This window comes from Oncorhynchus masou, chromosome 2 (assembly GCF_036934945.1).
Source record: "Oncorhynchus masou masou isolate Uvic2021 chromosome 2, UVic_Omas_1.1, whole genome shotgun sequence".
NCBI lineage: Eukaryota > Metazoa > Chordata > Actinopteri > Salmoniformes > Salmonidae > Oncorhynchus > Oncorhynchus masou.
Window position 1 is genome coordinate 31,242,725 of NC_088213.1, and position 22,264 is coordinate 31,264,988.

Genomic DNA, 22,264 nt, shown 5'->3' on the forward strand with positions numbered 1-22,264 from the left:
ACCAATTCAAAGAGAGGATAGGCAGAAACTAGACAGCCAACTATTAATCAGTTTATTAATCTGTACCACTTTGTGGACAACGACTCCATTGTTAGGGCAGAGAGACAAGTATCTCGAGTACGGTCCAAACACTAAAAAGACACACCCTATCCCCTCAGCCCTAAAATTAAGTGGACACTTCTGATGACGTATTTTATTTTCTACAATTTCCAAAAGATAACCAAACAAAAACAGATTTAATTTTTAAGTTTATTTGTGCCGTCATGTGCATATGCCTTGTCTACTGCTGTCTTGGCTAGTTCTTAGTGTTTAATTTCACTGTAGAGCCCTCAGTCCCGCTCAAAATGCCTTATATAGCTCTTTTGTCCCACCCCACACACATGCGGAGACCTCACCTGGCTTAACTGGTGCCTCCAGAGACGAAACCTCTCTCATCGTCACTCAACGCCTAGGTTTAACTCCACTACTCACATTCTACCATACCCTTGTCTGTACATTATGCCTTGAATCTATTTTACCACACCCAGAAATCTGCTCCTTTTATTCTCTGTACCCCAATGCACTAGATGACCAGTTCTTATACCCTTATCCTACTCCTCCTCTGTTCCTCTGGTGATGTAGAGGTTAACTCAGGCCCTGTAGCCCCCAGTTCCACTCCTATTCCCCAGGCACTATCATTTGTTGACTTCTGTAACCGTAAAAGCCTTGGTTTCATGCATGTTAACATCAGAAGCCTCTCCCTAAGTTTATTTTATTCACTGCTTTAGCACACTCTGCCAACCCTGATGTCCTAGCCATGTCTGAATCCTGGCTGAGGAAGACCAACAAAAATTCTGAAATGTCCATCCCCAACTACAACATTTTCCACCAAGATTGAACTGCCAAAGTGAGTGGAGTTGCAATCTACTGCAAAGATAGCCTGCAGAGTTCTGTCATGCTATCCAGGTCTGTGCCCAAACAGTTAGTTAAAAATCCACCTTTCCAGAAATAAGTCTCTCACTGTTGCCGCTTGTTATAGACCTCCTCAGCCCCCCAGCTGTGTCTTGGACACCATATGTGAATTAATTGGCCCCTATTTATCTTCAGAGTTTGTACTGTTAGGTGACCTAAACTGGGATATGCTTAACACCCCGGCCTTCCTACAATCTAAGATTGAGGGCATCTATCTCACACAAATTATCATGGAACCTACCAGGTAGAACCCTAAATCAGTAAACACGGGCACCCCCATAGATATCATCCTGACCAACCTGCCCTCTAAATGCACCACTGCTCTGCTTCAACCAGGATCTCAGCGACCACTGCCTCATTGCCTGCGTCCGTAATGGTTCCGCAGTCAAACGACCACCCCTCATCACTCTCAAACGCTCCCTAAAACACTTCAGCGAGCAGGCCTTTCTAATTGACCTGGCTTGGGAATCCTGGAAGGATATTGACCTAATTCCGTCAGTAGAGGATGCCTGGTTGTTCTTTAAAGGTGCTTTCCTCACCATCTTAAATAAGCATGCCACATTCAAAAAATGTTGAACTAAGAACAGATTTAGCCCTGGGTTCACTCCAGACTTGATTGCCCTTGACCAGCACAAAAACATCCTGTGGGGTACTGCATTAGCATTGAATAGCCCTCACGATATGCAACTTTTCAGGGAAGTTAGGAACCAATATACCCAGTCAGTTAGGAAAGCAAAGGCAAGGTTTTTCAAACAGAAATTTGCAACCTGTAGCACAAACTCCAAAAGGTTCTGGTACACTGTAAAGTCCATGGAGAATAAGAGCACCTCCTCCCAGCTGCCCACTCTACTGAGGCTGGGAAACACTGTCACCACCGATAAATCTACGATAATCGAGAATTTCAATAAGCATTTTTCTAAGGCTGGCCATGCTTTCCACCTGGCTACCCCTACCCTGATCAACAGCTCTGCACCCCCCACAGCAACTTTCCCAAGCCTCCCCCATTTCTCCTTCACCAAATCCAGATAGCTGATGTTCTGAAAGAGCTGCGAAATATGGACCCCTACAAATCAGTTGGGCTAGACAATCTGGACCCTCTCTTTCTTAAATTATCTGCCACAATTGTTGCAACCCCTATTACTAGCCTGTTCAACTTCTCTTTCGTATCATCTGAGATCCCTAAAGATTGGAAAGCTGCTGCGGTCACCTCCCTCTTCAAAGGGGGAAACACTCAAAGGGGGAGACCCAAACTTTTACAGACTTATATCTATCCTACCCTGCCTTTCTAAAGTCTTCGAAAGCCTACTTAACAAACAGATCACCGACCATTTCGAATCCCACCGTACCTTCTCTGCTATGCAATCTGGTTTCTAAGCTGGTCATGGGTGCACCTCAGCCACGCTCAAGGTCCTAAATGATATCATAACCACCATCAATAAAAGACAGTACTGTGCAGCCATCTTCATCGACCTAGCCAAGGCTTTCGACTCTGTCAATCTCCGCATTCTTATCGGCAGACTCAACAGCCTTGGTTTCTCAAATGACTGCCTCGCCTGGTTCACCAACTACTTCTCAGATAGAGTTCAGTGTGTCAAATCAGAGGGCCTGTTGTCCAGATCTCTTGCAGTCTCTATGGGGGTGCTTGTTGAGAACTTGTTCTCAACTGGCCTACCTGGTTAAATAAAGGTGAACTATAAAAAAGTAGCACAATTTCTAACTTATTTGCATTAGTTTTCACTTACACTTTTATGTTAACTTCTCCATTGATGTTGTTTTTAAGTTTTCACTGACTTTTCTTAGCGGATGTACAATCGTCACAAAATGAATTATGGTGAGTTTCAGGCCCCGGAGTGAACATAATTGTACACTCGCAAAGTCGATTAAAACGAGGGCTGAGGGGCTTACGTTGCAAACTTCCCTTGCTTGGCTAATCATTTGGACCGCCCTCCAAGATGGCGACGGGGATTCCCCCAAAAGCATAAGGCGAGGGTAAGTGGACGAGGGAGTGTCTTTTAAGTGTTTGGACTGCCACCCTTGTTAGTCTATCCATAATCTTTGCATTAACTAACTTTGCTGCCTGACATGATTTGGTCAAAGGGTGAAATGTTCAGCTGTTGTAATATAGAGCAGGCTCAACTTGCCCGGCTGATATACATTGTCCAACTTGCACTTAAAACAGGGTTTCCCAAACTGGGGCCCCCACTGGGTGAAAATGATTTGAATCTGCTACACAGCGGATTCAAATAATCAAAGCTTGATGATGAGTTAGTTATTTGAATCAACCGTATAGTGCTGGGGGAGAGGGGCACAGGACCATGTTTGGAAACCCTGACTTAAACAATGGGGGATGAACCTGAAAGATCAGTTTTAGGCTATGCCTATTGGAATTCCTTGTGGTATCGTTGTTTTCAGTAAAACATTTTTAGCTGGGCCAACTTTAGAGCAGACTCAACTTGCCCGAATGCTCAGTTCACTTGCCCCAGGCAACAGGGCTACCCTTAAGGTCCCTGCTACAACTAGGTTGTAGAGTTTTTGTAGTTTTACCTGGTTACCGTCAGGAGAGAAGAAAAATGTCCCCACCAATCTGGGACGTGTGGTGCCACCTCTGAAGATGACATGTAGGCTAAAAGTAAAAAAAAGCTGAGGGATGGGGAAGGAGAAATGTAACCACTCAAAATTATAGACAGAACTATGGATACAAGGACTGACCATGCATGATACCAAAATTATAGTTATAACCAAATATAAACAAACATTTAAAACATGGTTATATTTACTTTGTTTACAAACATTGTAGTAAAACAAGCTGATATTTTGAGTTCTGATGGGGTATGACAGTTTAACTAAGCTCATGAGGTATTTACAAGTTATATTCTTCAAGAATCAATGGTTACATATAATTAATTTATAAGTCCAAAAATTGATATAGCAACTGCAGATTGCCCCTTCAATGAATACGTCTTTGCATTTGTATCCAATTGATTGAATTGGAATTGTTGATTGTTAATATGTCTGGTCTTTCTTTTCACCAAAGAGTTCTGTCTCTGCCCAGCTGGGAGGCTGGCTTGTATCATGCACTCTCCTTGGGCAGCCCGTCAGATCCAAGCAGATGTTCACTAGGGTCCTCCACCACGCGAGGTCCAGGTCCAGCCTTATACACAAATCACAAATAATCCCTCAGACAAACCAACTTAATATCACATCAAAATGTAGCAGATCCATACATAATGTGTGCGTTTATAGGATCTGCATTCCTGCTGATTTCCCATAAGCCGGTTGGAGAGAGCATCAAGCTCGCTCCCCAAAACCCTCCACTACGCCAACCCGCAGAGATGCACAGGAAACGGGCAAAGGACCCGGAGGTGTGTGTGTGTGTGTGTGTGTATGTATGTATGTATGTATGTATGTACGTACCTTGGTGCTGATTATATAGCTGATTCCCTTCACCATGGGCTCCATACCAATGGCCTGCTTCAGCTCCTTAGATAGTGTTGTTGGAGCAACCGGAAGACCCTTTAGAAACCTGACGTGGGACAGGTAAAGTCACAGGAGGGAGTGTTGTCTGACTGTCTGAGTGTGTGTTTGTGAGAAACTCACTGTCCTCCGTTGGTCTCTGGTGGGAAGAAGTGTTTGACCACCTGGACAAACTCATCCACATTCTGCTGAAGAGTGTAGATCACTGCATTGGGACCTGCATCAAATGTGTATGCCACCTGGTGGAGAAGAGAAAACATTGGTCACTGCTTATACTCGTGAAAAGAACTCGTGAAAAGAAAGTTATAGCTTTGTTACAGCAGTGTTATAATAGTGTTAGCAGAAGGAGGGATGTGATGCTGCACTAGTCCTCTGAGACTCATGAAGAAGTACTAGGTCATAGACGCGGCAAAGAGGTCAATAGAACGCAGACCATGGGGGATAGAAGAAGGATGCCAGATTGGTGCACAACAAATCTGATCTAACAAAGTGGATATTCGTCAAATCCGTCATGATCAATGTATTGTAACAGGCCCACAATGTGTTTACAAAGTCTGATTTGGATATACTGTTTTCGCTGCATAACATTTAAGGTTTAGAAGAAGTGACTGCTAAATGCTAACTCTCATTCATATAAGCTGGTAGCATAGAGAAATCAGTGGTGGTAGTCAAAGTCATTTTTTAACTGTAATGCAGTTGATTGGTGATGATGACATGAACATGTATTGAAATTGACATCAATACAAGCATTATACTCAGATTTTTACCACAACATTGTGTGAAATACACATAAACAACAGCCTAAATGTAGGCTAATTTCGCTTAAGGGAAATAAGGAGATTCTGGATCTTTCCATGGCATTTCCACTGTTTTGGTCAAGATCCATTGACTTCTTTACCACACCCATACTTGGGCTTGTTAACACATTTTCTATTCCTCTTGAACTGTAGAAATACTAGCAGTTTCATATCTCTATTTCATAATCTCAGAATATAAACAATTACTGCACCTTGTTCTGCTTCTTAGCTTAGACCCCTTGTAGAACTGTCAATGTTCCATATGACTAGCACATTTCCATGACTAAAAGAAAGAACTAACTCCCTGATGGTGCTCACCTTTGTTTCCCTGTAGTGACGGTTATAGCGGTGCACAAGGTTGATAACACGGCGTGACACGTCGTTGAGGTAGAAGATGGGTGGGTAGGTGTCCAGGCAGGTGGCATGGAACTGATTGCTATCCTTCATGGTCAGCTCAGCGAACGCAGTAAAGTCCCTCTTATGTACAGCCTCAATCATCTCCTTCATCCTGGCTGGGACCACAGAGTCTGCCCGGTGCTGAGGGGGAGAGCACAAGGATTAAGGGTAAGGGTTAATAACTTTGTGTGTGTGTGTGTGTGTGTGTGTGTGTGTGTACCTTCAGGAGACTGCTCGTCTCTACACTAGTTTGCATGCCGGAAGTGCTGCCAACTGGTTTCCGCTCAGCACTGACCTAAAAAGAGAGAGGGAGGCAGAGAGATGGGGGTGTTGAGATTATTAAAGAAATGGGAGAAATGTATATGCCAACATTTGCTCCAGAAAAAGCCATCTTTAGTAATGATCAGAGAGACCTACCACCAGTACAAGGACCCTGAGCTCAGGCCAGTGAGTCTCTGGCTCCACCTGCTGGGCCAGACTGTCCTTGCCATCTCCTTGCTGGCCCATAATCCATTGGACGAAGCCCCCATACATACTCCTACAGGCACTGCCTGAACCCTGCCTAGAAACCACAGACAACTCCCCCTCCACTCCCATCACCCGGGACAGGGTGTACACTGGAACAGGATAGTGGAGTGAGGAGACAAGATGGAGAGACAAAAGGAAAGTAAGGAGAAGAGGGATGAGGAGATAGAGACGGTACTTAAGTTCCCAACATTTAAAAAGCATAAAACTAGTTTCACACAAGCATTTACTTCATTTGATCTATTTAATGCTGTGTTGGGTACAAACGATTATGACGGGACACAGTCTCTTACCCAGACAGGCATAGCCGGCAGCAGAGGAGGCCAGTCCGGCTGCAGTTGGGAAGTTGTTGACAGAGCAGATGTGGACTCTATGGGACAAACCGGCCGTGTCTACATCAGCCTCCCCATCACTACGTCGCTTACGGGCCAGGCGCCGAACTGAGGAAGGAAACCACCAACAACACATAATTTCTTGTCCTCCCCCTTTGCTCTCTTATTCTTCCCCCTCTACTCTCTCCCTCTATCATATCATTGCATATAGTGACTCACTCTCCCTAAGGCAGGACTGTAGCCTGGGCTGGGTTATGTCCTCCTCTTTGCCGTTGAGCCAGATACGATCCTCCTGGAACAACCTGCTGCACGCCACTGTTGTGGTTGTTTTGAGCTGGGAGGAATAAGGACACAAGGCAGAAATCGTTTGTTTTTGTTGTTTTAACAAAACAGTCATATTTAGCCACTCGCTGAGTGTCTGGCGTACAGTATTACAGTCTTACCTGGTCTTGATGTAATGTGACACTCAAAGATGAATTTATAGGTAGAATCAACTCCTCATCCCTCTTCCCCCCTTTGAAACAGCAATAACAACAAAGCATTTACAATTTAATACATTGTTATTTTCAAAGATTGTACAGAGAACATTCCTTTCACATCATTGTGGCAATACATTTGTCATGTACCAATGCACACACACCAAAGCGTGGCTAGAAGTAGCTACAGTGTTGCAAGCAAGCATTTCATTGATTCAATAAATGTTAGTTTTACATTACATTAAGCTAGATGTGGTTGACAGTGCTCTTTGGTTGACATGTCTGTAGTGGATTATACGAAAATACAATACTCACAGTATTTAATGACAGCGATATTCACAGGCGCACTGCATGTTACCATGGTGAGCTTTTTGCCGCTGTCCTCAGACATTTTGATAAAGTAAAATCAGGAGCAATAAAACAACAAAAAATACTATAAACGCGAGACTCTAATATTTTGAGATCCACTGAAACAGTAATGTCTGCACAACCATAGCGCTTTACAAAACGTGTCTATAGATTGGAGGGGGTAGAGCACGTGACTAAACCTCGCACCAATCAGCGCCACTCATGTACCGTGACTGAAACAAGGCAGCCAATCCTTTTGATCAGACCACGGTCGTCCGAAAATGAGGCCAGAGCCACATTTAGGGGGCGTATCTTGATCGCAGGCAGAAATGCAGCAGTGACTGGATATTACGAATGATAGTGCCAGGTATATTTGACCTTATACCGTATATTAACAGCTCTTGTGTTATGTTCTTCTTTTATATGAAATTATGGTTTCAGAGGAAAGAAAAAAAACAGTAATCTAGTGTATAATTATTGTTATTATAAGAGGAACACTTGTTTTATGATCAAGAAGAATGACTCCTTGTCTGCTTTATCAATGCTGACATTGATTTATTGGGGTGAACGCTTTGAACATGAAACCAAATCTCCCATGAATTTATCTCCAAATATTTAGTAACATCATGCTTGTAAGAACACCAATGTACTGTCAGATATTGAGTATTACCTGTGGCAGGTGAACAATATAATCAACCATTCATATAGCTGTGGTCTCACCAGACACCTGTTCAATGTGCGTGAAGCAGGAAGTTCTTTAAGTGCTGTTGTAGACTAACGATTGAAATAATTTAACAAATCCTGCTACAAATACATGTCTCAGCCTCTTAATGCACATACTGCATACATTTCAGCATAGAGTATTTGAACCTAGGGAGTCAAAGAAATGATATATTGCCAGCCTATACATTAGGATAGCCTAAGACACTACCTAGGAGGCCTTGTAAAGAAGATTGACTACATTTTAATACAAACTATATTTTTCTTACACCATTGCTCTTAAGTGATTATACTTTTTTAATAAAAGCAAATGTAGTGCAAACCCATAAGACCAATCAATGAGTCTTCGAGCACTCAGCTCACAGACAAAATATCATCATGATAAAGCTGTTGATTTTTGTGTGGAATAAGCATTCAAATGTAAGGCTTTTTTTATTTTTTAAATGTAAAAACTGTTGGATACAGGTCAGCAAAATTTTACAAAAAAGAATGAATATACCCATGAGCTCTGTCCAATTGGATGTTTTCACTATTTACTGAGTAGCAGCAGAAAATATTCACAAAGCAGTCTCTAGAAAAATGCATCAGCAGCAATATACCCTAAGTTGAATTTTGTTCTGCTTCTTGTGGTAGAGAAAAAGTAAAACGTGGTGAAAATGGATATAAGAGAGAATATAGTAATGAGTTCCAGATGCACACAGGGGCTGATGTGATACCCCTGGGTGCATCACTAAGGCAGGGCCTTTGGCAAGTCAAACGAACAGAGCCCTGCTCCAACCTATCCAGTCCTGAATCCCGCCCTAAGCCAGCCGTCTGACTGGTTCCTGAGCTCCTTTCAACGCATCAATCATCATCCTCATCAGAGTCCATCACCTTTCGTCGATTGAACTGAGGGGAGGAAAGGGGATGCAGTCAGTTAAAAGTCTGAGATTGTGATACTGTATTTGATCCGTGGACTCACCTTGACAGTTGTCTTTTTTTCTGTTTGCTGACTAACTTTTTCTAGGATGTCGATCAAACCAGTCTCTGAAATCTGAAAAGAGACAATCCAAATGTAAGGAAGAGCCAATAGCAGATGGGTCAAGTCAGTGCATTTGATAGGGAATAGTTTTTAATGTTTAAACATTTGAATGATAAGAAAAATAACCTGAAAATTCAGAAAATTGAATGTGAATTCACAGGGCAAAATATGGTCCTGCGTATGTATGACTGCTCGGGGGCAATGCATTCACTAGCGAAGAGAAAGAACCGTCAGGCTGTCTAAGTGTTTTTTTCCTGGGTCGCGTAAGTCCAAACAGTGTAAAAAATATATATATAGTATACACTGAGTGTAAAGAACATTAGGAATAGCTGCTCTTTCCATAACTGACTGACTCGGTGAATCCAGGTGAAAGCTATGATCCCTTATTGATGTCACTTGTTAAATCCACGTCAATCAGTGTAGACGACGGGAGGAGACAGGTTAAAGAAGGATTTTTAAGCCTTGAGACAATTGAGACATGGATTGTGTAGGTGTGCTATTCATGAGAGGGGACGCAGTCCCTATGTTGTATTGTTGTCTCTACCTTCTTGCCCTTTGTGCTGTTGTCTGTGCTCAATCATCTTTGTACCATGTTTTGTGCTGCTACCGTGTTGTTGTCATGCTGTGTTTCTACCATCAGGTGTTGTCATTTGTTGCTGCCTTGCTATGTTGTTGTCTTATGTTATATATATAAAATGGATATCAGTCCCTGTCCCCACAGGAGGCCCTTCGCCTTTTGGTAGGCCATCATTGTAAATAAGAATTTGTTCTAAACTGACTTGCCTAGTTGAATAAAGGTTAAAAAAAAAAATTAAATAGGGTGACTGAGCAAGAAAAAAGTTAAATGCCTTTGAACAGGGTATGGTAGTAGGTGCCAGATTTTTGCAATGCTGCTGTGGTTTTCACGCTCAACAGTTTCCTGTGTGTATCAAGATTGGTCCACCACCCAAAGGACATCCAGCCAACGTGACAACTGTGGGAAGCATTGGAGTCAGCATGGGCCAGCGTCCCTGTGGAACGCTTTTGACACCTTGTAAAGCCCATGCCCCGATGAATAGAGGTTGTTTTGAGAGCAAAAAGAGTGCAACTCAATGTTAGGAAGGTGTTTCTAATGTTAGGGCACACACATATAGAGTCGAAGTCGGAAATTTACATACACCTTAGCCAAATGCATTTAAACTCAGTTTTTCACAATTGCTGACATTTAATCCTAGTAAAAATTCCCTGTCTTAGATCTGTTAGGATCACTACTTTATTTTAAGAATGTGAAATGTCAGAATAATAGTTTACATACACTAAATTGTTAGTGCATGTCAACTTCTAACCCACTGGAATTGTGATACAGTGAATTATAAGTGAAATAATCGGTCTGTAAACAATTGTTTGGAAAAATTACTTGTGTCATGGACAAAGTAGATGTCCTAACCGACTTGTTAACAAATTATACTTTTGGCAAGACATTTCTGGAATGGTTGAAAAACAAGTTTTAATGACTCCAACCTAAGTGTATGTAAACTTACAAATAAAATCGCAGGAAATTAGCTTTAAAACTGCAAAAAGTTATTTCAGCTCCATGGAGAACTTTGTAGAATTGGAGGAAATTGGCTTAAAAATTTACAAATTTCTCTACACCGCCAAGATGGGGGCCTCTAAAATGTTCTCGCCCCCTACCTCCCCCATAGCCTAAGCCCCACTTTTTTCAGTTAGGGATTTTTTCCTAAGCATTAACAATCACAATTTTGTTTAAACGTACATTCAATGATATATGTCCACATATGCTTTAGGTCCAGTTCTCTCACCTTTCCTCCCAGCTGGCCCATGCGGGCCATCTGTATGAGGTAATTCTCCACTGCTTTGGCCTTCTCTGGCTTCACCAGAGCCAAGTTACTCACTGCAACAAAACATAGCAGGCTTTTAGGCAATGGAGCCACCTATTGCTAAACCAGGCGTAGGCGCTGAAAATTCCATTATCAGATCAATGATTCATTCAAACCAGTGGGATATGAAAGACCTACATCTGGCGCGGGCGGACTGGTCTAGAACCTGGGCCAGTATGGAGTTCCTCATCTCTGTTTCCCTGTGAAAGGACAGTACAGAAGATTATAGTTAGGCCACAATGGCTACGTTTACACATGCAGCCCAATTGGGCTGCCTGTGTAAATGAAGCCAATTGTTTTATCACATTGACTAGCTTTATAAATAGTCTGTCACAGTTCTTCATAAACCAGAGCTGCAAAGTGCAGGTCAAGACATGCAACATTAGCAAACTACTGTGAACTAAACCAACAACAGGGGAGACATCTGTGTCTCTGAAATGTAGCTATACTCAGCGCTGAGTTGTGAATGCATGACGGGAATAAAAGTTTAGATGGATAAATAATGAAGACCAACTTCTGTTTGGCCTCCTGCTGCCCTTGCTGGTCATTTGAAGAGTCCTGGGAAGGGAGGGGAGAAAAGAGACAGTCAAAGTCCACTCCTTTCTTTAGTTGTTTAAACATATGTATTTTTAAACAAGAGAACAGACCTGCCTACAGGCTACTGTATCACACAGCCATGCTGAGCGCACACATCGGCTCTCTCTTGAAGTGCAGCCTAATGTTGATGTGAATTTTTCACACCCTTGGCAAAGGGACTAGATCTTTGAACAACAGTTTAAACTGTACCAAAACGTGGTTCAGAAAACAACCCGTTGTTGCCCCCTCCCCTATCCCTACTCCTTTGGAGTTTGCAGATCTGAAAGAGCCTATTGGTAGACTGGGTGGAGCCATCCCCGTATTGATTACTTCTGCCCAGTTCCTTCAAATCTAGCCTACCTCAAGAGGGACAGGGAGTGGGACACAATTAACTGTAGTATAGTAGAATACAAAGTGAATATTTACAGGTTTCTGGAAAATATTTTTATACAAAGCTTACAAAATTATATTTTTTATTTTTAAGTTTAACATATAAGCTTCACTCAAGCTTGATAACCATGTTCTAAACCATTCACAATACATCATGGTTCTGGCATTCAAACATTTTGCTATTCCTTTATTGCAAACATACTTGGGTCACATTACTCAAGGAGCACAGACACAACTGCCAGACATGCTGCATTGCTCAGTCCAGGTCATTAATTATACAGCCTTTTGCCATGTCACCGTCATCACACAATGTGCAGTAAAGTAGCTGTACAGCAGCTTACCCCCGGACTCATTTGGTTCCAAGACAGACTCTGAAAAATTAGCAACTCAAACTCAATGACAACATCTCTGTTGGATGAAAGGATTCCTAGTGTGACTATGTCCATCCCATTCCCAATCTTTTGATTGATAATCTCTGTCATCATGTCACTCATATTGAGGTATAACTCATTCAAACACTAACTACCTTTAGCGCCTATTGACAATAGTATCTTCTGGCTGGGGGAGTTTTGTTAAGAGCCCCGACACTCGTTGCGGATGTTAAAACGCATTACTTGCGGCACGGTTTTGGAAACATAAGTCACGTGTCTTTCATATATGCAAGAAATAATAATAAATCCCCCCAAAATTAAAGGTTAAATTACTACACACCGTATTTAAATAGTTTATTATGAACCTTTATTTAACCAGGGGAACTCATTGAGACCATGGTCTCATTTCCAATGGTGCCCTGAGAACAGTTCAAGCAATGTGAACAACAATTCCAGCATGATCACTACAAAGTTACATTTACAACATTTCAAATCAATTGTTACATTAAAAAGGTTAGTAGAAACAAATATATACAATCAATCAAAACCAGTGCAATTTTCATTGGTTACATTTTTTATTATAGCCATAAATTCACCTTTTGGGGCCAAAGAATCAAGTTTTAGAGTGACCTGTAGGACATTCCAGGACGGAGGGGCATGGTAACTAAAATCAGTCTTCCCTAACTCAGAGGAGACCCATGGAATCTCTAGAACCAACCAGTCTTGAGAGAGAGTATTATACTTACCAGATTTCCTATTTAGAAGTGAGAGTAGTGAGGTAGTATGGGAGTGCTTTATTTATTAATATTAGCCAATGTTGGGTCCTTCTGTTACACAGAGACTCCCATCCAACAGAACTACATAAGAGAAAATGATGCGTACAGAAATGATCACCAATGATAAAATGAAAGGCTTAGTGGTAGACTGTATCTAGAGGTTTTAACAGAGGCTGCCGTATGCATGAAGATTGAGTTGCCATAGTCAATTACTGGGAAGTGTTGCTTGAACAATCTTCCCCCTATCTTCAAAAGTGAGACAATTTATTTCTATACAGGCAGTGGCGTTTACACTTGTCACATATCAGTTTGGAAACAATGTTTAAAAAAATTGTCTTAATAAAGCTGCATACAAACATGGTCCCTTTTCTGCTTTCTTGACTAAGGCAGCTCCAAAATGCAGGTGTTTCAGCCTAGCTCAGTGCTTTCTGTGGTGGAAGGGCAGCCAGCAGAAAATATTGAGCATAGGGGTTGGTAATAGAGGTCGACCGATTAATCGGAATGGCCAATTAACTAGGGCCGATATAAAGTTTTCATAACAATTGGTAATCGCTATTTTTGGACACCCATTGTGGCCGATTACATTGCACTCCACGAGGAGACTGTGTGGCAGGCTGACTACCTGTTATGTGAGTGCAGCAAGGAGCCAATGTCAGTTGCTAGCTAGCATTAAACTTATCTTATAAAAAACAAATCAATCTTAACATAATCACTAGTTAAACTAGTAATATCATCAACCATGTGTAGTTATCTAGCTTGTCCTGCGTTGCATATAATCGATGCGGTGCCTGTTAATTTATCATTGAATCATAAATTACCCGTTTGGCGAAGTAGGCTAACAGGCGTATTCGCAAAAAAAAGCACTGTCGTTGCACCAATGTGTACCTAACCATCAACGTCTTTCTTAAAATCTATACTCAAGTATAGATTTTTAAACCTGCATATTTAGTTAATATTGCCTGCTAACATGAATTTCTTTTAACTAGGGAAATTGTGTCACTTCTCTTGCGTTCTGTGCAACAGAGTCAGGGTAGATGCAGCAGTTTGGGCCACCTGGCTCGTTGCAAACTGTGTGAAGACTATTTCTTCCTAAAAAAGACAGCCAACTTTGCCAAACGGGGGATGATTTAACAAAAGCACATTTGTGGAAAAAAAAAGCACAATCGTTGTACGAATGTACCTAACCATAAACATCAATGCCTTTCTTAAAATCAATACACAGAAGTATATATTTTTAAACCGGCATATTTAGTTAAAAGAAATCCAGGTTAACAGGCAATATTAAACTAGGGAAATTGTGTCACTTCTCTTGCATTCATTGCACGATGAGTCAGGGTATATGAAACAGTTTGGGCCGCCTGGCTCGTTGCAAACTAATTGCCAGAATTTTATGTAATTATGACATAACATTGAAGGTTGTGCAATGTAACAGGAATATTTAGACTTATGGATGCCACCCATTAGATAAAATACGGAACGGTTCCGTATTTCACTGAAAGAATAAACATTTTGTTTTCGAAATGATAGTTTAGGGATTTGACCATATTAATGACCTAAGGCTCGTATTTCAGTGTGTTATTATAATTAAGTCTATGAATTGATAGAGCAGTCTGACTGAGCGGTGGTATGCAGCAGCTTTCTTCTCCAACACTTTGTTTTTGCATTATTTAAACCAAATTGAACATGTTTCATTATTTATTTGAGACTAAATTGATTTTATTGATGTATTATATTAAGTTAAAATAAAAGTGTTCATTGTTCATTCAGTATTGTTGTAATTGTCATGATTACAAATATATATATAAAAAAATATAAAAAAAATTATATATAAGTATATTTTCAAAATTATTATTATATTTATTTTTTAAATCTATTAAAACAAAATATATATATATATATTTTAATAAATCTGCCGATTAATCGGTATTGGCTTTTTTTTGGTCTTCCAATAATCCAGTATCGGCGTTGATAAATCATAATCGGTCAACCTCTAATAATGAGTTTGCCCCACAAAGATTTACATGCTAAAATCGCCAATGTATAAAGGAAATCAGTCTTTACTTGCAACTTTTTGTTTTTTTAAAGGCCAACTTATCATCAATCCAAATGCCTAGCTACTTATAAATGGAGAACTAGCTTAATTTGGGCTCCTCTCAAGGTCTTTAAAATCAATTTTACAACACCTGGAGAAAAACAAACTTGGTTTTATCAACATTCATTTAAGATCGGTAATCAATTCTTTAATTGAATCAAAGCCAAGCTGAAAGTCATGAATGGCTTGCTGCACTGAGGGGGCACATTAATAAATTACTCATCTGCATAGAGATGTAAGCCCCAGTTATCATTATTCAGGGACAAACCAACATTATTTATGAAAATAGTGAACAGTAAAGGGCCTAGTATTGTGTATTGTGGCATTCCTTTGGTTAAGAAAATTAGACTGAATGCCATCAATAAATATACATTGACTTCTGTCGTGCAGTTGCCTGAAACCGGACGTTGAATTGCATTGAATCCTACGTATGGCAGAAATGTGCATTTCAGTCAAGAAAGTTTCCTCCACCAACCTCTACAAGCCAGAATGTTGAATAAAATAATATTACAGTGTACTTAACCGGTTGTACGTACAGTTGGTCCTTTTGGCAGTAATGTGAAACAATATATCCACAGGGAAGTATAATTACATACATTTTTCAAAGCATTGGTAATGTGCTCAGAATTCTCACATGAGAATGCACAATGTAAACACATGCACGAGCTCGGCAAGTACGCACACATCTCGTGCATGTATTTTTGTCTTCTGTGAATGTTTCAGGTGATAGAAATCTGAGAAGCGCTTGCTGTACTAATTAGCTCTTTGCGCTTCGAACACCTGTGCGTAAACGGAAGACGGACACCAAAAGTTGTCACTGAAAAAATACTGTCAGCTGCAACTGTTTTAAAACGTATTTTAATGTGATATAAAAGTTGAGGGCTTTATGTTTCTAGAACCATACCGCAATTGAAAATCGATTCAAGTGGATTGGCGCCCTCCCGTGGGTTGTGCCGTGGCAGAGATCTTTGTGGGCTATATTCGGCCTGGTCTCAGGATGGTAAGTTGGTGGTTGAAGATGTCTGGGGGTATCATCGGATAGGGCCACAGTGTCTCCTGACCCCTTCTGTCTCAGCCTCCAGTATTTATGCTGCAGTAGTTTATGTGTCGGGGGCTAGGGTCAGTCTGTTATATCTGGAGTATTTCTCCTGTCTTATCCGGTGTCCTGTGTGAATTTAAGTATGCTCTCTCTAATTCTCTCTCTCTCGGAGGACCTGAGCCCTAGGACCATGCCTCAGGACTACCTGGCATGATGACTCCTTGCTGTCCCCAGTCCACAAGGCCGTGCTGCTGCTCCAGTTTCAACTGTTCTCCCTCCGGCTATGGAACCTTGACCTGTTCACCGGACGTGCTACCTGTCCCAGACCTGCTGTTTTCAACTCTCTAGAGACAGCATGAGTGGTAGAGATACTCTCAATGATTATCTATGAAAAGCCAAATGACATTTACTCCTGAGGTGCTGACTTGTTGCACTCTCGACAACTACTGTGATTATTATTATTTGACAATGCTGGTCATTTATGAACATTTGAACATCTTGGCCATGTCCTGTTATAATCTCCACCCGGCACAGCCCCTCATAGCCTGGTTCCTCTCTAGGCTTCTTCATAGGTTTTGGCATTTCTAGGGAGTTTTTCCTAGCCACTGTGCTTCTACACCTGCATTGCTTGCTATTTGGGGTTTTAGGCTGGGCTTCTGTACATCACTTTGAGATATCTGCTGATGTAAGAAGGGCTATATAAATACATTTGATTTGAAATTTCATTTGATGGCTGTTTTGGCTGCCAGAGCCAACTCGCCTCTAAACAGAACATGTAAGGTCCTTGGACTAAAAGGAGTGATTTTAGGCTCATTTAGTCCAATATTGGGCTAATCTAGGTATATGTATTCAGTAAAGTGTTTTGCTTAATGAAGCTTTAGAAATCAGTGCCAAGCAGGCTTGCTAGATAATCCAGACAGAGGGTGGGGCTACTAACAATGATGTTCAGTGATTGCTTCAAACTCGGTCTGAAAAACGGACATTCACACTACTCTCGCACATGTGCACGAAAACACCTGGGCACATGCACGCGCACCACGGGAGCGGTAGAGCGGGCACAAGATTCTCAACCCCAGAGGAGTGGGAGACGCGAGCGCCAAAGTCAACGAGTCATTGTCCTGTTCATAAATTAAATGTAGGTTTCGCCTATTCATAAATGTTGATTAAATCACATCACATAGCTTACAAGCTACTGGTAGTATAACTCGTGTCTCACTATGGCATGAGTTTACTAGCTAACGTTAGCTAGCTATCAATCTACAGTATCTTATAAGTAACTACGTTAGCTAGTAAACTAGGTACTGAATTATCAGGCTGCTATGCAAACATGCAATGAACAGTATTAGAAAATTCGTTAAAGATGGTGATAGGTTAAAATACTCTAAACTTGAGCTATAAGGCTAACACTAGCTAGCTAGCGACAGACTGAACAGTGGATCTTCTTATATGGTCGGAACTATGCATTTTTGGTCCCCTCAGGCTCTCTCCTTACCCCATGTTTTGACTGCAGTTCGGCCATGCGTTGCCGCCTGATAGCCTCCAATTCGTCGTCTGCCATTGTGTTCGAATAGATAGAAAATAGGCCTTATCAATGGTAAAATAAGAAAATCTGTCACTTCACGAGTCTTGTGGAACTGTTTCGTTAGGGGCCGGGCCCTGCTTCAGTATAATGTAATCGATCTCAGAATAATCCAATATGCATCCAGAATAAAGCAATCGAGCCACAAAAGGATGATATCGCAGAAATGATCTGTCTGGACAGTTTAGGCCTGCCCATCAACCAGCCACACTTACAACATAAAATATAATTAAATTAGTCATACATAAACATAAGATTGTAATTGTTTATTTTGCTATCTAGATTTTCCAAAATGAATTTCAGGACACAAAAATGGGTAATCAATATTCTGAAGGAAATGGCACACATCACAACCCCACTGTCCAATAAAGCTTAGACATTTTGTTAATATCAGATCAAACATTTTTTTTAAGTGTTTGCTGTCATCAATTGGTCCAAAAAGGTAAGTGAAACAAATGACTGGGATCTCTGAGAGCCTTGGATGACAGGATAACAACTGTTACTGTTACACATAACAACTGTTACTGGTAGAAATGTACCACATAAAGGATACTGTTCTTGTGTTCTGTTCTCAATAACTATAACAGTATAACTAGTATTACACAAGAGTGCTTTCTTAGGTACATTTCTACCTACAATAACTGAAGGATGACTTTAAACCACCTGAATAGGCCCAGGTGACAGGTCTCGGGTCACAGTCAGCCAGGGGTGCGTTCAGCAGGACACAACGTTTTGGAACGTTCAGATGTTTATTCTTCATAACATTTCTATCTGACATGTAGAACAAGGAATCATGTCAACTCTGGTCATGGCATTTCTATCTGCAACGTTCAACAATGTTTAATCTCTCGTGGACAGACTACGTAAACATAAATGGTTCTGTAGATCTGGCATGATAAAACAGGATGAGTGAGATAATGAGCAGCATTAGTTCAGGTGATTTAGATTAATGACGATTTCACAGGTGTTAGCATCTTTCAGATTTTGGAAGGGGGGGGGGGGATATTTGAACCATAGACTTGCCCGTAACTTGCAAAGAGAGAAGGGTGGAGCTCTTCGTTCCGGTTCCGATATCTTCCCTTAACACATATGGACCCGGAACTTAATCAAGCATCTGACAATTACGCAAGACATTAGTTCTGGGTTAACCGAGATTAGACAACGTTTGACAACTGAATGTGGCCCAGGTGAGAGATGGTGAGTGGGGGTGAGTGACAGACTCTAGCTCCCCCGGTAGGTAGTGTAGGAGAAGCGGCTGCAGAGCAGAGGAACATGGAACTTCTGACTGTGGTCCGTTATGGTGAAGACTATCTGCAGATAAACACAGACCACCAATGTGTTAGTAACCGCTCAGCCGACCAATCGGAGCTACCGTAACATTTAGCGTTCAGTTAGCACTCGCAGAGCTGACAAGGAAATAAACAGAAGCTGATTCTGTAGATATAAAGACACATTTATGTCTAACTTTATATGTCCAACCGTCATACATGTAAATGCACACATTCTTTATGATAAAAGCATTGAAGACTGTCTTCAACAAACCTCCACGTATGGGTAGAAAGAGGTCTCTCCTAGACTCCCCCAGTATTGGCCCGTCTCAAAGCGCATCTTGTACACTGCTGGAGTGAAAGTTTCTCTGGTGATGAGTCCTGGGCAGCGCCCATCATCATTAGTAGTCCTGAGAATGCATTATTTAAAATTATATAAAATACAGTGGACATTGGTTTGATGTGATCCTGAAATAAGCCTTGGCTCATTAACATTGCTACCGGTATATATTCATATTTGATCATATTATGCAGCCTTACTGAAAGAGGTTGTAGGGGTGAATCAGAAATTGATAAAACAAATACTAAATGTGTATTTGTCTATTATATTGATTATTATGGAGCTGCTAAGAAATTATTGTGTTAATTTCCATTCTATGTCTTTGTGGTGAGGTTACCCTGTGGTGAGAAGGTTCCAGAGTGAAGTGGAGGGATCCATGCGATGCAGGCTGAGGGCCATGTGGGCTCCAGGGACGCCCATCCCGGTGTTCAGGACGTGAGTGGTCAGGGGGCTGTATGGAGCTGCCATCTCTGCACACTACAGCGCATACACCGACAGCATAGTGAGTAAACATTATGGACATTTGGCTACTGTAATTTTGCACAGTATATACAGAAAGCTGTAGGCTAACTGTAGCCTATAAATTATTTATTATTTGGGTTAAAATAGAAGTTAGGCCAAGCTGAACGCTTAATGTCTATGAGATGAACTAACCCAACATTTGTTATATTTTCCCATCTTTTACTTTCGCTTTATTATTTTCACGAATTTCATTACAATCCTGCAGACAAACGAATGTCACATGTCAATAATTTCGGTTAAAACACTATTTCTGAAAATCAAAAGCAATATATTAGCTTACCGTGTATTCGTCCAAAAGATGATCCTTTATGTGCTGTAATCGGCTGGTACTCATGCGCGCTGATTTCAAAGTCATCCCAAACCAGTTTCCCCCTCTAGTGAAAAGTATGACATTTACGGTGAATTAACTGTAACAGATTTTAAGCACAAGTTCAAAACTCACGAGGATGTTCATATGACTAGGGCTGCTGTTTGCTGTTGCAACTTACATGTCTTGTTGGGAGGGACATCAGCATTTGTTAATGGTTAAGAGTATGCAAACATTCCAGTAACAATTGGCCTTTTAACATTTTTGGAAACAGGCTTGGGTCAAAGTGCGTTTTAGCACACTTTAGATAAGTCCTTAATAATGATAAAAGTGAGGATTGTAGGCCTAAATGTAATTATTAGCATACTTGTGTAGCCTGACATCGTTTCAGTCAGGGTGAACAACATATGCCTACTGCTCTACACAGGGGAGCAAGCTTAAAAACATCTGTTCTATGAGTTGCTTTATTTCCCTTTCAATCCAGTTTAGAAGCTAGATGTATATAATGTACAGTGCATTCAGAGGAATTCAGATCCCTTGACCTTTTCCACATTTTGTTATGCCTTATTCTAAAATTGATTACCTAGATTTTCCCCTCATCAATCAACACACAATACCCTATAATGACAAAGCAAAAACAGTTTTTTTTTCGAAATGTTAGCAAAAATAAATAAAAACGAAAACATTTCATTGACATAACTATTCAGACCCTTTACTCAGTACTTTGTTGAAACACCTTTGACAGTGATTACAGCCTCGAGTCTTCTTGGGTATGACACTACAAGCGTTTGACACTACAGACATTTGTTTTTGCTTTGTCGTTATGGGGTATTGCGTGTAGAGTGATGAGGAAAATGTTTTATTTAATACATTTTTGAATAAGGCTGTAATGTAACCAAATGTGGAAAAAGTCAAGGGGTCTGAAAACTTTCCGAATGTACTGTATGTATAGTACTACTATGACCCAATGCAATTGGTGGTTGATCTACTATAATGTACTGTATGTGAACCTTGTTGAAACCACACTGTCTGTATTCTGTCTCTAAATGTTGTCTATTACTTGCAGCTGCAGCACCATATCATCAAGTAAAATTCTGAGTATGTGTAAATGTACTTGGCGAATAAAGGTGATTCTGAGAGATAAAAAGCATCTTGCTCTCCCCATCCTCTCTGTAACACTCACATACTGTACACACACAGTTTACACAAGTTCCGCTGTGTCTGATATTGAGCTTTACAATGTTTGTTGTTCAGTTAGCATTAGTTACACACACTACAGCATTGCCTTTCATCCTGTTTCCCTTTATTACACACACAGACACGGGAACCAAGCAACTGATTCCTATTTTCCCTAACCCTTAACCCTTAACCCCAAACCATAAACTTAAACCTGACTCCTAACCCCCATGTCTAAAATAACCTATTTTCCCTAACCCTTAACCCCAAACCATAAACTTAAACCTGACTCCTAACCCCCATGTCTAAAATAACCTATTTTCCCTAACCCTTAACCCCAAACCATAAACTTAAACCTGACTCCTAACCCCCATGTCTAAAATAACCTATTTTCTTGCGGGGATTGGCAAAATGTCCCCACTTGTCCAAATTTTTCCTTCTGGTCCCCACAAGGATAGTAAAACCAAACACACACACACACTCACACTCACACTCACACTCACACTCACACTCACACTCACACTCACACTCACACTCACACACACACACACACACACACACACACACACACACACACACACACACACACACACACACATACAAACAATGATAAAGAAAACACTCCCAGAGGTGTTTTTAATCAATATGAAAATACCTTTACTACTGTGACAGTGTGAGTAGTGCTTCCACTTGGCTTCTTCATGAATGCAAACAGAACTAACAAAACATCTAACACCACTAGAATTATAATAAAACAATTATCATTGTTGTTTTCTTCTCGCTTTAAAAAACATTAACAAATAAAAAAAAACTAAAACAAAATGATGGATTAAAATCGTACAGCTGACCTAATACAGTAAAGTTTTACAGTAATACACAATATTACACATGGACCTGGCTGGGGCCTCTCC

General features: G+C 40.8%; 3 protein-coding genes across 3 annotated transcripts; all 3 read right to left on the reverse strand.

Annotated features, from left to right (window-relative positions):
* Positions 1-37: 37 nt before the first annotated feature.
* LOC135558589 (diphosphomevalonate decarboxylase-like) lies at positions 38-7,477 on the reverse strand. The gene is made up of 10 exons (XM_064992507.1): positions 7,267-7,477; positions 6,919-6,989; positions 6,695-6,809; positions 6,437-6,583; positions 6,036-6,235; positions 5,839-5,913; positions 5,541-5,759; positions 4,549-4,664; positions 4,366-4,474; positions 38-4,102 (listed from the first exon to the last, which is right to left on the reverse strand). Exons 1-10 carry the CDS (start codon positions 7,340-7,342, stop codon positions 4,022-4,024), a joined length of 1,209 nt encoding a protein of 402 aa, XP_064848579.1. The 5' UTR covers positions 7,343-7,477; the 3' UTR covers positions 38-4,021.
* Positions 7,478-8,432: 955 nt separating this feature from the next.
* On the reverse strand, positions 8,433-17,847 carry LOC135558604 (programmed cell death protein 5-like). Its single transcript, XM_064992533.1, has 6 exons — positions 17,654-17,847; positions 11,432-11,475; positions 11,056-11,117; positions 10,840-10,931; positions 8,981-9,052; positions 8,433-8,907 (listed from the first exon to the last, which is right to left on the reverse strand). Exons 1-6 carry the CDS (start codon positions 17,717-17,719, stop codon positions 8,863-8,865), a joined length of 381 nt encoding a protein of 126 aa, XP_064848605.1. The 5' UTR covers positions 17,720-17,847; the 3' UTR covers positions 8,433-8,862.
* A 144-nt stretch (positions 17,848-17,991) lies between these two features.
* Positions 17,992-20,353, reverse strand: uraha (urate (5-hydroxyiso-) hydrolase a). The gene is made up of 4 exons (XM_064992546.1): positions 20,151-20,353; positions 19,686-19,825; positions 19,283-19,418; positions 17,992-19,051 (listed from the first exon to the last, which is right to left on the reverse strand). Exons 1-4 carry the CDS (start codon positions 20,223-20,225, stop codon positions 18,962-18,964), a joined length of 441 nt encoding a protein of 146 aa, XP_064848618.1. The 5' UTR covers positions 20,226-20,353; the 3' UTR covers positions 17,992-18,961.
* Positions 20,354-22,264: the final 1,911 nt, after the last annotated feature.